We start from the raw sequence: 16,290 nt of genomic DNA, 5'->3' as shown, positions 1-16,290 counted from the left end.
GCTTTGTGAGATTGGTATAAGACCATTGATGGCATCCGGTATCATTGTTTTATTTTAGGAGATTGGTGTAAATCCATTTATTGGTATCCGATATCCGCTTTTGTTTGTGAGATTGGTATAAGTCCATTGATGGCATCCGGTATCACCTTGCTTTATTTTTACTTGCTTTGATGCTTATTCCTAAGAATACACTTGAATCATCTTCTATATGATTTCAAGAGGTGAACCTTTCTAAGAAGTTTTACATTCCACTATCCATACCCTCTTTGTCTTAAACCTTTTCACACTTTGCTTTCAAAAACTTTGACTTGTTGTGCAAACATCTTCATGTCTTTTTCAAATTAGAAACCTGGACCATAAGTCCTTGACTTTTCAAACTTCATTTCATAACACTTCTTTGAATCAATCTTAATCATACCTTGACCATGTTTTTGTGAATACTCATAATCAATTAACCTCACACATTCAATCGTTTTGTGGCTTTGTCCATTGTTAATATGTTTTCATACATTAGCCTTAGGTTTTAATTACCATAGTGGTTGATGTAAATCTTACCTTATCCTTAGTGAGTCGATTGTAAGATTTCCGTACTGAAAACAGGGTTAACCCCTCTAGTACGTCGAAGCCGTCCTCGCATGGTGGATTGTTGATTCGGGTAGAGTTTTCTCCCATTGGTAATGAAAAGCCTTAGTGCTTGTATTGTAAAATGAACTCACTAATTTTTGGAAATCTTTTAGCCGAACTACGGCGTTTTGATCCTTACCTTTGATGGAAGGTACGTAGGCAACGGGTTCATCCGTTCAAACACAAAAATAACTAACTTGTATATTCTTTTCTCATCATCCCATTCATGTTTGCACAATATGTCATAAACAAATAAATATTTTTTATACAACAAGTGTGAAAAGGGCTCCCTAGGAGTACCTAGGACGTGATGGGTGCCTAACACCTTCCCATTGCGTAATTTACCCCTTACCCAGACTCTCTGATCTTTTCATTAGTTTTCTACGTGTAAAACTTCTTAGGTTTTTGTTCGCTTTTTAACCAGTCCTTAGGATAAATAAAAGTGCGGTGGCGACTCGATTCATTGTATACTCTGCTTATGGTTTAATCAATAAATCATATAGCGACGAATACACCGCTACATAGGCCATCCAAGTTTCATGATCAATTTTAATATATCCTCTCTAACTTTTATTCTTTGATAAATGTCAAATTTAACTTTCAAGAGCATGTGCCAAGATGAAGGATTATAGGTCATTTTGGGCAATTACCATTGAACAAGCAATTTTCCTCAACTTCTAAAATGCATACCTCCTTCATGTCAAATCCAAATAAGGCCATATTTATGACTAAATTTAATAGGATTAAAATAGATACAACTTTGATTAAGGAACTGTTTCCATTTGAAACTCATAGCAAAAGTTATTCAATATGGAAGTAGTGGATATTTGACTTGGTACTTAGAAAATTTTCAATTATGTTTGATTTCCCAAACTTACACCTCAAAATTCATCATGATCCAAACTTCAAATGGAAAATTTTTCAACATGAACGTTGTTCCCCTTGATCTCAACTTTCCAAAACGTCCAAGATCATCTCATTTGGACAAAGTTTGAATGACTTAGCATGGTTACTCTTAATGGTTCCATTTGGATGAATCTCATGACCACTTCTCAATTTCAAATGCATGGCTTCATGTTACATTTTCAGCATCACTCATAATCATCTTTGGACCTTTTGACATCATTTCATGGGCCTATAACACACCCATGCAAGCATGCACACTTGGATTTCTATTTTTGGCATTTGGATGGAAGCGTGTGAAAATCAAATGCCAAGCCTATAAATACATTGCCTCCTGCTCAGAATTAGGGACACCTTGCCCAAGCTTTACTCCTGCAACCTTCCCACCACCATTAGAGGATAAACTTGAAGGTTTTCAATTGAAAACCGAGTTTTAATTTCACTTCTGTTTTAAAGTTGAAACTCCAAGAATCCAAGCCATTTGAACTCTCAATTCACCTCTGCAATCAAGTGGAAGCAAGCCCAAGCAAATTGAGATCCAGACCGGGCTCCATCACTACAAACAGAAGGTGAAAATTTTCCAAACTTTCTCTCTTCGATTCTCTCTCAATTCTTCACCATTCTCTTTGATTTTTGGTAGTCTGAAGTCCTACCAATGTAGGCAACAAGATTGAGTTGCTTTGAGGTCAAATCAAAGCAACTGAGATCATGAACCTCAAAGTTCAAATTCATGTATCTTTAAGTATACTTGGAATTGGAAGAAATGGAGGTCAGATTCATGCTCCTGAGCATTTTTCCTTCAAAAACATGTACTCATTTTTCATTTTTCATTTGGTTGAGGGTGGACCATTCCGGTGAGGTCCACCAGAGAAGATGACCGGAGCTAGGGCTTCGGTGATGTGTTGGCATGACCTGAACTATCTGATTTCACATCCATGTTTTAATCCTGACCCTTCTTTTGTTTGACTCATGTTACTACGGGTTTGACTCAGGTGTTTGGTGCACTCTAGCGCGTGGCCATCATATCTGCCACCTCAATTAATGAGGGAGATCTGATGACCCTTGTTTTTTTGAATTTCTTTTTATTTTATGATTTTTCATTTAATCCCTTTATTTTGTTTAATTCATATTAATTTCATTTTTAATCCAAAAAATATGGGACTTTCGCCAAAAACCTTAAAATATTTTCCTCTTCCATATTTTGAATTAAAATCATTTTTGGATTAATTTTGGTATTTTTCATGAATTAAATGTTTATGTGCATATTTTTAATTTTTTAAAAAAACTTCTGACTTTTTAAAAATAGTGAATTTTTTTGTCTAAGGTCCTTTGACCTAGGATAAATCCCTTGGCCATTTATTTGGTGTTTTGAAGAGATTTTAGGTTTTGACCAAATTAAAATATATTTTAATTCATTTTTAATGTGATTTTTAATTGGTTAAATGTTTGAAAATTATGTTGAGCCATTTTTATGGTCTTGTGAAGTTTGACTTTCTATTTGGACATTGGTCAAAGTGATTTGACTTTTGTTTGATCAAAACCATTGGATTTAGGGGATTGATGAAATGTAAATTTCATCTCCCAAAATGAATGGATGGTTTTGGTTTGATGAAATTCCTCCCATGATTAATTTGTGTTTCTATCTTCCCCTCCCTCTTCATCTCCATCCCAATTATTTCATATTCCCTTATTTGACCAATGAAATATCTAATGTCTAAAGGATAATTGATTTATCAATGACCTTATGTTAGATGAATCAATACAAGTATGATTGAGATAGTCTCTCCCATTTTATTTTAGTTTGTGGTATATTTTAGGAGTTTGGTTCTTGGTACCAAATTTCTAACATTCATTAACACCTATATTTTTATTATCCGGCCTCAGATAGTTGTGACTTCTACATAAGTCCAATTACGATTGCTTAACATAGAGCTAAATTTGACCCTCAAAGCATATCATTCTAGTAAGTGAGATTGTAAGTTTCCCATTCTTCGTGGCATTGTATAGAGACTTGACCTTTTTTCCTTTCATGAGAGCTAGTGGCATACTTGGTGAGTTATCCAAGTTGGAGCCCTTCTCATGGAAGATGTCTTGGTTCAAGGATCCATACTTGTGAATAAATGGTTGAGTGTTCTCCAAAGAATGACTTAATCAATTAAAAATCAACACTAACATTGGACTAACCATTGACTAACTTGTTTTCATTATGCTTTTACTTTCAAGTCATTTACTTTATGCTATTTAAATTTCAGTCATTTGTCATTCATCTGCCATTTTACATTTCATGCAACTTATTTATGATTCAGTCCTTTTCACTTTGCTCACTTGAGCCATATCTTGTGATTGTATATATTTGTTTGTGCATTTTGACTTTGTTTGTGGTCTTAGGACCTTAAAACAACTAATAACAATAAAACCCCTAAAAAATATCTAGTGAACTGTTGAGATTTGATCTGAGCTTTGGATTTAGAATTATGCAGCTTTCCCTGTGCTAAAGGACTTGGCCAATGTCAACATCTGATACTGAGTTATTCTTGACAACTGATCTTCATCTGATATAAGACTTTGAATTTCCTTGGGTTCATCTTCTATTTTGTCTCTGTGTCTAATTGTTACTTTGTTATGATCTTTGTCTGATGTTTTGTTATGAGTTGATCAAGGAATATTTCATATGATACATGGGAATACAATGAAGATTGTTAGCTATTGGAATACTTGCTTGGATGTGGCTATCTTTATTTGATGCCTTGATCTTTATGATGTCTGGATATTGCTCATTGCTCATGCTTTTTGCTTAATCAAAGTCCAAGGGAAAATAAGTTTCTACGTGACATTCTTGTCTGTTGGCTTGCATCCCATTGGTCAGATCTTTTCAACTCTTAACTTTTAAATTTTTTCTTAGGGTAGCCTCTTCATCTCCTCCCCTTTCTTAAATTTCAAAATCTCTCCCTCCTTTCAAAAACTTTCTCTGCTTGTGATTTTAGACTTAAACATGTCTTAATGGTTAGAAACTTTGGCCTTATGCCATTAAATTTTCAATTTTTTTCTCTTAATATCAAATTTGTAAATAAACTTAACCATATTGAATTAAATTTCAAAAGACAAAAAGAACTAACAACCTCATTCAAATTTTTGTCCCTTTGTGCCCTTTTATTATTAAACTTTTGTTAAAAGCAATTCACCAACTCATTTGAAATTTTTACCATGAACTACGAGGTTTTGATCCCTCATTTTTATGTTGGTACATAGGCACAAGACCGAAGGCACTCACATGAAGGAGTCAGAAATCAACTAGAAATCAAGAGGAAAAATCAAGAGTTGAACGCTACATGACACTAAAAAAACTCAGTAAAGAAACGACTTCAACATTAATCCCTTAGTATAAACATAGCGATGAGAATGATTGTAGTACCTCTGAATCTTAGCCATTTTCCATATGTATCCTGCCTAAACCTTGTCCTCGTTATAACCATAAAATATCTAAAAAAGTGTGTGTATCGTGCATCTTGTTATATAGGTAAAATGTATTCAAGCCTATATAATTTTGCATACCGTGAATTTTGAGCGCAAACACATAAACACCTAAGAGATTTTGTGAGAGTGTGCAATGAGGTGACAAGTGAAGCAATATCAACAAGTGAAAATATGGAAGATAAGCCAAACGCGGTAAATAGACAAAATTTAATGTCTTGGTAAAATAGAATCACCGTAGGTCTAAGAGGTATCATGCTTAAATTTTTTTACTTTATGTGATTTGGCATGAGTAATTTGGTCTTAAAAACCTTCTTAAGAATAAGCAACAAGTTAAGTTTGGGGGTTGTGATGAGTCATTATTTTTGCTATCTTTATCATTACTTTAATAGAAAAATTGTATGAGTTACCTGCACATACATACAATTTTGAGTGGTTTAGATGTTGTTTACAAGTATGTAGTAGTTTTAACAATCAAGAGTATTTCTTATGTAATTTGATCTTTTGGTAAATGATTAATGTGTTTTGTACGATGGAGGAAGTCAAATAAATGGTTGGAAAAGGAACACGATGAATTTTCAGAAGGATTCACAAAGTCTATTTTTCAGCACTTTTTACATCATGATAGATGTATGGTATTTTGATCATATATAGAGTGTCATAACTCGGAATGATATGAGACAAGTGGAAAGTGAAATCAAACATCAAGGGCTATAACTCTGATGAAGACACCAAAGTTTAATCCAACTTCTTACCCCTTTGGCCATACACATATTCCATACGCATATATAAGCTACAAAAAATATGATTTGTTGCCCCATACATGTATGGAAGTACATATGTTGCCCCATACGCATATGGAAACATCATACGCTGCCTCATATGTGTATAGGCATCCATTATCAGTAAAAAGCCAAAAATATTGTTTAAACAGTGAAAAATTAATTTTCTTGGGGGAGCTTGCATTTGGACGAAAAAAGATCATCTTGGAGCTAGGAAAACACGATAGGAATAACTGGAAGCACCAAATTCAATGGATTTCTCCATTAAGACTTCCTTCTTTGTGATCATTGTGTAATATTTATCACTTTTATCATATCTTTTATGATTATCATGAGTAATTAAACCCTCCAATGCTAGGTATAGGAAGAATTTTCAACCGTAACACTTAATTTAAGTATTTTATATTAAATATCACCTAGGACTAGGGATACCGTATAAAAATTGACATGTTCTTGATAATCAATTATTCAAATTCATATGTAATATACTATGGACATATGGATTAATTTGAATGTTTAAAGGTTTATTCACTAAGAGCTTAAAAATAGATACCCTTGAGAATCGATAATTTGTAGAGATAAAATAATTTATTACAAGGTCAATTCATGATTGTTAACGAATTCAGGTTCAGACCCTAATTCCTAGCATGCTTTATTCATATTATTTTCTATTCTATTAATTTTTCTCTTACTTACTCTTTTGAAATAAAATCAAAAACAAACTCAAAACCTCCAATTAATTTTGTTTAACTAAATTAAAACTGGAACACTATAATATCACGCAGTTCTTGAGATTGATATTCCAGGATTTCCCGATATTACTACATTGACAAATTAATACACTTGTTAATTTATCGATCAAATCACTTGGCTTGGCTTAAAATATTTAAAAAGATATTTTAAGTGTGTGTGTGAGTTGTCTTAGTAATTCTAAACTACTTCCTTACTTTTACAATACTCTGGTAACTCAGACAGACAAACACATATGACCTAGTGAGCTTTCACACTTTATCCGAGCTTCAAAATTCTTTGTTAGATTGCTTCTGATCATATAAGCACTTTGATCTCCAGTATCATTTTGTTGATGAGGCATGAGATGTTTCCTTGGTTAGATCTCCATCATCAAGGTTGAAAGCTATTACCACTGACTTTAATCATCGTTGTCGTCATCAAAACTTCAAATAGATCTTCTGTGGGATTTTCAAGTTTAATCATGCAAGCACATAGATCCATAAAAATATTCACTCTATAAAGGAAATCGTTTCCTCCATGATTCTAGGAAGAACATGTCTACCCTTGAACATTTTCCCAATCGCGGAGCTAGGGAGAAACCACCTCACTAACTTTGCAACTCAATACCAAGAGAGTCTCTAAGTACCTTAGTCTTAGAACTAAGGAGGATCTCTAACATTATTTGGAAATTATACACAAAGCTTATCACCACTTTGTGTGAGATAGCCCTGTGTATCACCCAAATACCCTAAAACATCAGGATAACATTACACGACAAGGAGTTGTCCATCATTGTACTTTTTAGAAAGTACAATTGGCGCCTATCATTGGGTCCTATACAATTGTCATGGCCTAAAATTGAATATAACATTGTCAGCGACAACAAGGATGAGAAAAAGGGATTGAAGAAAGAGATTCTTGTAGCCAAGTATGTGTATCTTTTCATTCATTTAGTTATGATTTTGAAAAATCATTAAAACTTGAGGATTGTGGAATACTTCAAAATTTCTCTTCTTTTCTCATTAGTATTACCTTGTCTGAAGCATAAACACATTGTGAAAAATGAAATGCTCCAATTTGTGTTTCAAAGTTCCCTAGGTACATTCATTAAAGATGAATTCTTCAAGATGGATTTAGTTAAAAAATAAACCATGAAGCATGTTTTGCTTAACTAGAATTAGGCATGACAACATAACCCGTATATATGGGGATCCATCCGAACCCGTACCATATTTGACGAGAAAAATCAATTTTGACTGAGTTTAGATTTAGGTTTGGGTTTTTTCCGATTACAAAATATGAGAATGGGTTGGATAATGGAGACATTAAAACCCATTTGAACCCGCCCCTACACCTGTCCCATTTATTTTATTATGTATTTAATTATTTGACTTTGATAATTTATGCTATTAAATATGTAGTCAATGTTTTTATATTTTTATATTTATTTATTATCTAAAATATATGTATAGATTTTTATAGAGGTTGTTTTATTTTATTATTTATAATGTAATTTGATGTTAGAAAAACGAATACTTATATTAAAAAAATTAATCTCACTAAATGGATGAGGCAGAGATATCTGAACCCAACTCAAACCTGTTTGGGACAAATTTAAATTTAAATTTTTCATCACCGTTGAGGATCGGGCAGAATGAGAATTGTTTGAAGATTCAGGTTTGGATTTACGGAGGTAGAAATCATTCCCGCTCCGCCCTATTGTTTTGCCTAACTAGAACTAGATGCATCATAGAGTTCTCAAATTCTTCGATCCACACAAAATTTCAATGGTGCTACTTAGGGATGCTGATGGAGGGTTAATTCCCTTAACTATATATAACCCAGGTTGTAATCAGTTATTAAAATCAATTCTCATAATTGAATTCCACTTTCTTAAAATGCTTATAAATGAGTTATATCCATAACCAATTTTATAATTAGTTTTCATTTAAAAAAGTTTAAAATAAATTAAAATAAATTTTTGTTTAGAAAAAATATATAAGAAATTTTTTATAGAAAAGTTTATAAAAAAAAACATTAAAAAAATATTTTCTTAAAAAATAGTAATTTAAAATAATTTTAATGATTTTCTAAAAATAGATTAATTTAGTTTTTATTTTGGATATGGATTTTGTTAAAATCATATTAATAACATGTCTAAACCATAGATTTGGTTAAAATCATACGAATAGTTAATCGGTTTTTAATAACCGAATTTAAATATGAATATGAATAATTCAAATAATCGATTAATTTGAGCATCCCTAGTGCTACTATGTTACATTCCACGATGTTCTTTCTCATCAATTATTTATTTATGGCTTAAATAGTATGTTGGTCCATGTAAGTTAACGAGTTTTTGAATTTGGTCCTTGTATCATTTTTTTCTGTCTGTGTCCCTATATCTCATTTTTGTGTTGACGTTAGTCTGCTGAGTAGATTAACATCGCTGACATGACAAACCTTTTTTTCTTTTTGAATTTTTTTATATCCAACATTTCCACGTCAACTTTTAAATCCTAAAATGCAGTGTTTGAAAAAGGAACTGTTATGGCTGTTGGCAGAGCCATTAAGAAAAAAGGCAAAAAGAAAGTTTAACTAAAAAAGTAAGCCTTATGGACCTACGGGTGGTGTGACTAAACCCAAGCACAAAAAGGTCAATGTCAATCAGATTGATGCTGAATATTTCACTGTAAGGAAAAGAGACATTGGAAGAGAAATTGCAAGAAATGTCTTGATTCCCTGAAGAAATCCAGCGAGACATTAATGAAAAATATTTTCATGATTTATTTAACTGTTATTAATCCTACAATATGGGTATTAGATCTGCCACGTCAGCGATGTTAAAATACTAATATTAAACCATTTTTCAAATACTGCATTTTAGGATTTAAAAGCTGACGTGGAAACACTGGATATATAAAAAAAGAAAAAGAAAAAAAGGTCTGCCACGTTAGCGATGTTTATTTACTCAGCAGTTCCACGTGTGCACCATTAGTCCAATCAACTTTTTTAACAGAATTTGAACTCCAGAGACTAACGCCAACACAAAAGTGAGATATAGAGACTCAAACAAAAAAAGAAGATAAGAGGCCAAATTCAAAAACTCGCTAACTTACAGGGACCAACAGACTATTTAAGTCTTTATTTGTTTATCACATTCATGTCGTTTCATTGTTAATTCAATCAAATAAATAAAAATAATAATATAATAAACATACTAAATCATTTGGAACCCTCACAATCATCATGAAGGTGCCAAAAACTAAATAACAAAGGACCTTCTTCTAAGGATTTTTGTCGTCCTACGAGACAATTAAACACTTGAACTTCAATTAAATTGTCCATGAGGCCGTTTATATGTCCATTATAGATTGTCCAGTTGAGTTTCATCTGTTTGTACTAATTCTCGTTGTCGTAAACATGAGTGATACTATGGACTCACAATGACTAAGTGAAGATAGTCGGTTAATAGAGGAAATTGTTTCCTCCATGATTTTAGGAAGAATAAATATTTCCTTGATCACTTTCTCGGCCGTGGATCTAGGACAAACCTTCACCACTAACTCTGCAACCCATGCCTAAGAAAGCCTTTATAAATGTCTCAGTCTTAGGACTAAGGAGGATCTCCAACTTTTCTTAAAAATTATACATAAATCTTCTCACCACTCTGTGTGAGCTAACCTTACGTATCACCCAAATATTCTAAAACATATGGATATCCCTACCCAACAAAGAGTTACCCATCCTTGTACTTATTCTAAATAGTATAAAATTAAATGATATAAATTTAAGTGAAACATGTATCTAAGTTGTTTTTTTTTTAAAATCTTTTTATAACCGTATGTTTATTTTAGTGTTGTCATTACCCATTAGAGTTATCAAAATTGGCTACTCGATCCTAAACAAATCAACCTTGACGGACCTTAAGACTTATAAAACCGACTTTAAAAAATCATGTTATAATATGACTTAAAGTATAAACCCGAGTCTAAAATTTGAGGATTCATTGAGTTACTGCTGTAAATACACCATCACATTGATCGTAGATCTTCACACCATATTGAATTTCTATCACTAAGTAAAGTAAGATATGACAAGATAACTTTTTTATGTGGTGAATGACTTACAAATTATTTCTGACGAGTCATAATGAGGCTTATCATTTTTTAGATCCAATAATATTATTTGATTTTGACAAAATCTAATTTGTTCGAAACCCAAAATTTTAATGTAAAAATATCAAATATTTAAAAATTGACAATATTTAAAAATGATAATATAATACTCCTATATATTTTACTTAATTAAAAAAATTCACTTTTAAATTTAATTGATTATTTAATAAATAAATTTAAAGCACATTCTGAAAATTCAAAATCCATATACTCATCCAAATTTAATGGAAATGGAAGTAAATATAATACTATTCAAAATCTGATTGACAGATTAATTTGAATACCTGCTGGTCTATTTAAATGAACAAAATCCGTCTATTTAAATCTATTTAAAATCGAAGTTTGAGCCAGATGATCTTTCAACCCGTTTCAACCGAGCTCAATTCAGTTTTTCAGATTCAATTACTAGCTATTGAATCGGTTTGCGGTTTATTATCCCAAAAGAAGTATATTAATCAAAGTAAATAAAAGTTAATGTTTATTATTTTTTAAATTAAATAAATATAATTTATTTAACTTTTGAAAACTCTAAATGAATATACTTGATTGTTGAAAGAAATAGTGTGATTGCTCAGAGTGTAATTAGTACTCTGAGTAACTAACTAGTTTAGCTCCAAAATACAGTAAGATCCAAACACAGTTCTTCATTCGTCTCAGATATGCTGAATTCATGAACTAGTTAGATCCGCAAATTGAACTATGAAATCTCCAATCAATCTCGATTTTCTCAAATCAACACACGCTCTCAAGATCGCCTTTTTTTTCTTCATTTCCATCACTTTCTTCTACTTAGGAAAACACTGGTCCGATGGCTACCAACAACTCATCTTCTTCACACAGGACTCCGACCCGGATCCGAATCAAGCGGTTTCGATTTCCCCTAATTACAACAAATCATTCGATATTTCTTCACTAATCGATCACAACAGCACAGAACCTGTTCGAGAAAAAGCCCTAACGAAACAACCACCACCGCCGCCGCCGCCACCGACAGAAGATTCGGTGGCGAAATTCGGGATCGTGAATGAGAATGGAACAATGTCTGAGGAGTTTGAGGTTGGGGAATTCGATCCAGGTATGGTGGATGATTGGGTTAACGAAACGCAAGCTGAGAAGGAGGGTTCTGAGAGTGTTCAAAGTTTCGCGATTAAGAAGTTTGGGTTGTGTTCGCGTGATATGAGTGAGTATATACCTTGTTTGGATAATGTGGAAGCGATTCAGAAGCTGCCGTCCACGGAGAAAGGAGAGAGATTTGAACGGCATTGTCCAGAGGAAGGTAAAAGGTTGAATTGTTTGGTTCCTGCTCCTAAAGGCTACCGTGCTCCAATTCCATGGCCTAAAAGCCGAGATGAGGTCAGAATTTCATCTTTGTTGTTTTTCCTTTCAGTGAAGCTAAATGGGTTTTTTAAGTTTCAATTAGGAGGTTTTGATTCTGTGTGTGTTCACAACATTGAATTAGCTTCCTTTTTTTTTGGGTGTTAGGTATGGTTCAGTAATGTTCCTCATACTCGTCTTGTTGAAGATAAAGGTGGCCAAAACTGGATTTCCAGAGACAAAAATAAGTTTAAATTTCCAGGAGGTGGTACACAATTTATACACGGGGCAAATGAATACTTGGATCATATTTCTAAGGTTACTTTATTAAGTTTAGTAATGCATTTGCAATAGACATTTATTCACTTTTCAATGTTTTCACTACATGATAATATTATTTCGACAGTGAAATATGATTGGACGATAATATTATTACTTTGGTTTCACTTTTTTTGGGGCAGTATCAGTGTATCTTGTAGTTGTAGGTTGATGTTGAATATCTGCATTTGCAGATGATTCCTGAAATTACATTTGGTCGGCATATACGGGTTGCTCTTGATGTTGGTTGTGGTGTAGCTAGTTTTGGTGCATACTTACTGCAACGGAATGTCGTCACTGTGTCTGTAGCTCCCAAGGATGTTCATGAGAATCAGATTCAGTTTGCTCTTGAGCGTGGGGTGCCCGCCATGGTGGCAGCATTTGCAACTAGGCGTTTATTATATCCAAGTCAAGCTTTTGACTTGATTCATTGTTCCCGCTGTAGAATTAATTGGACTCGAGATGGTATGTGTTTCACTCTTTTGTGTAATGTGCAATAATTCTTGGTAGTAATGAGGAGAAACCTGATTTGGAGAGGTCTGTGGTCAACCAGTAGAGTATAAGAGAAAGCATGTTGGAGCTGCTACATTAGTTGATAACGATATCTTAAGATTGTTATTTGAATTATGACGCCTGAAACTTGTTTACTTGTGATGAAGATGGGATCTTGCTGCTTGAAGTTAATAGGATGCTAAGAGCAGGAGGGTATTTTGTTTGGGCTGCCCAACCGGTTTATAAGCACGAAGAAGCTTTAGAAGAACAATGGGAAGGTATAGTTGAAACGAGTTTCCGTTTAGATTGAATTTATTGAAGCTTTTTAGCTATGGTATTGTTGAATTTCAGTATTCTTAAGTTCTATATTTTTGACCTAGACCTTTCTCAATAATTTGTTTCTTTTATTCAAAGCAAATGTTTAATCTTCTGTGTTCCCTTTTTGTTTGTAATTCATTTTTCCGTTCCATATTTTATGCTATGGCTTGAGGAGAAGCATCTTAAACTGCTGGTGTCAAAAACCTTCACATTTTTCATTCTTTGACAGTCCCTTTCTGCTACTTTTCTTGAACTGGCTTGAACAGTCAATAAGTTATTTGAGTTTGTCCAACTCATTATTACTAAGAAATGCTTTCTGTACCATGATGAGTGTAATGTAACTTTGGGTTTTGTTGTCTCCAGTGATGCTTAATCTTACCACTCGACTCTGCTGGAAGTTTTTGAAAAAAGATGGGTATATTGCAGTATGGCAGAAACCTTTTGACAATAGCTGCTATTTAAGCCGCGAGGCAGGAACTAAACCTCCTCTTTGCGACCCCAGTGACGACCCAGATAATGTTTGGTATTGTGTTCAATCCTTTCGGATCTTTCAATATGATTATATACATTTTTTTATAGGAGTCCATAGTTAAATCTCAATTTTCATCCATTTATTTGAGTATCATACAAAATTATGTGTAAATTTACTATCATTCTTTTATGTTATATTGTAGATCATAGAGCTGTCCATGAAAAAAATCCGAGTCAATAGTAGGTACATATCTGCAATGTTAAACCACCCTAGAAAAATTAATCTAGTTCCGTTCTAATTCAGGGTTGAATATAATGCTTACCTTTTTTGCATAGAAGCCTTTGTGTTGTCAATTTTTAATTTTCAATCTATTTTATACTTTCTCCTAATTGGTTAGCCTTTTAGGTGGGCTAGTGAAGCATATTCAAACTTATAAGCAAGTTAATCCTTCCCCACTCAACCCTTATGGAGGAAAAAGATAATAGACAAATTACGAAAAAGGGAAAAGGAAATTAAATGATGGTATATAATGATGCAAAAATGGTTATTTCACTTTCAATGCATTGTTAAATTTTTTATGGGCTGTAGTTATCTCATAATAAAATGTGCAGCTCTGCAATAGATCAGGGAATTAAAAGGAGTTGTTTGTGCATGTATTTTGGATTTAATCTGCAATATTGTAGAACAGTTTTTCTGGTTACACTCTCTGCTCATGAGAAAGAAAACTAAAATGAGTTGTATCAGTAACTTTTGCTGAAGCCTCATGATAGCTTTTATCCATCTTATTATTATTATTATTATTATTATTATTATAGAATTTAATATCTCCTTTTTGTTGATTTATTATCCTCCTTTTAATAATTAGGTATGCTGATCTAAAAGCATGTATCTCTGAATTGCCTAAGAATGGATATGAAGCCAATGTTACCGATTGGCCTGCTCGATTGCAAACCCCACCAAATAGGCTTCAAAGCATAAAACTTGACGCTTTCATATCCAGAAAAGAACTATTTAAGGCAGAATCAAAATACTGGAATGAGATTATAGAAAGCTATGTTCGTGCTTTGCGCTGGAAGAAGATGAGATTAAGAAATGTTATGGACATGCGAGCAGGTTTTGGAGGGTACTGCTTATGTCTTATGTACTTCGTTGCTGTTAATATGATTAGGGATTTTCTGATAACTATTGTCAATATCTTTGTGTTTTTTACAGATTTGCAGCAGCAATGATTGAGCAGAAGTTTGATAGCTGGGTTATGAATGTTGTTCCTGTTAGTGGTCCAAACACATTGCCTGTCATATATGACCGGGGATTGATTGGAGTTATGCATGACTGGTACGATGCTAATTTTTTTTCAAAATATATAAAAAGCAAGTGTCTGAATGTGTAATTTATGCTCCACATTACTTTTGTATCGGCATGTAGTAATAATAATTCATGATTTATGCTATAGGTGCGAACCATTTGACACCTATCCGAGAACCTATGATTTCCTGCATGCAGCAAACCTGCTTTCTGTAGAGAAGAAAAGGTACACCTTTCTCCACTTGTTAGTTCTTTTATCTCTTCCCTAGCTGATTTTTACTATATTACATTTCTCTCTACCAGATGCAACGTGTCATCAATTATGGTTGAGATGGATCGGATACTAAGACCCGGTGGACGTGTATACATCCGCGATTCTCTTACCATAATGGATGAACTTCAAGAGATTGCCAAAGCAATAGGCTGGCACACGTTACTACGAGACACAGCTGAGGGGCCTCACGCAAGTTATAGGGTCTTGGTTTGTGACAAGCATCTGCTACGGGCTTGAAGCAATGAGGTGGTAGCATGTAACATATGTTTTTGATACAGTCAACCACATAACAAGGCAAATTTGGTCTTTTGAGAAGTACGCAAAGATACAAGTGTAAAAGTATCACTTCTTCACAAGAGGTAGTGACCATTTGTTTATTTATTTATACTACTGGGTAGGTGTATAACGATCCCAAACAGCTGGATTGGTTGACTGCATCACATAACTTATTTGTATAATTCAATTTATTTGTATAATATTAGAATTCTTTAAGCAGTGTATCTTATTTAACGATGTTTACTCAAAAGTCCAATCTCTGCTATTTATGTTTTGATTATCTAAAAATTCAATATATCCGTTCCATTTTAAACGGAGTTTAAAGCAACAAAAGAAAAACATGTATTTGATATAAATAGTGGTCTGTATTACGGCTTATCTTATATATGCACTTGCACACAACTAAAATGAGAAAGAAAGTAGAGTACATTTCTTGTAAAATGTGATCCTCATCTCACCAATTCAAGTTTCAGATAAAATTGGAATGAGTTCATCATTCTTTGATTCATTATATATTCTTGGAACTCCTTCAGTCAAAGTTCTGAAGGAAGAATCATGTAACATTCCTTCTCCATATGACTATGCCACCGAAGGTTGGTGGCAATTGTCTTTGATCTTCCTCGGATCAGCCACACCTCACTTTTGTTGGTTTCATGGCGTGCTTTCAGGACGAGGTTGAATAGCCATCCATATCTTTAAGCTGTCCAATTAACGAGGCCACTTTAATTACCATGACTCTAGTTTCACCTTCTTATCACTTTAATTACCATGACTCTAGTTTCACCTTCTTATCTTATTGTAATCTTTGCTCTGGATAAGTTGGAGTTGATT

The 16,290-nt window shown here is 33.4% G+C and overlaps 1 protein-coding gene across 1 annotated transcript; it reads left to right on the top strand.

Annotated features, from left to right (window-relative positions):
• The first annotated feature begins 11,237 nt into the window (after positions 1–11,237).
• On the top strand, positions 11,238–15,675 carry LOC127083860 (probable methyltransferase PMT11). The gene is made up of 9 exons (XM_051024208.1): positions 11,238–12,043; positions 12,173–12,322; positions 12,517–12,787; positions 12,982–13,092; positions 13,496–13,655; positions 14,470–14,727; positions 14,817–14,939; positions 15,058–15,135; positions 15,213–15,675. The coding sequence occupies exons 1-9, from the start codon at positions 11,390–11,392 to the stop codon at positions 15,418–15,420; spliced, it is 2,013 nt and encodes a 670-aa protein (XP_050880165.1). The 5' UTR covers positions 11,238–11,389; the 3' UTR covers positions 15,421–15,675.
• The last annotated feature ends 615 nt before the right edge of the window (positions 15,676–16,290 follow it).

The sequence above is a fragment of the Lathyrus oleraceus genome, chromosome 5, assembly GCF_024323335.1.
Source record: "Lathyrus oleraceus cultivar Zhongwan6 chromosome 5, CAAS_Psat_ZW6_1.0, whole genome shotgun sequence".
Lineage (NCBI taxonomy): Eukaryota > Viridiplantae > Streptophyta > Magnoliopsida > Fabales > Fabaceae > Lathyrus > Lathyrus oleraceus.
The sequence above is the reverse complement of the archived record's forward strand: the minus strand, read 5'-3'. Positions and strand labels throughout refer to the sequence as shown.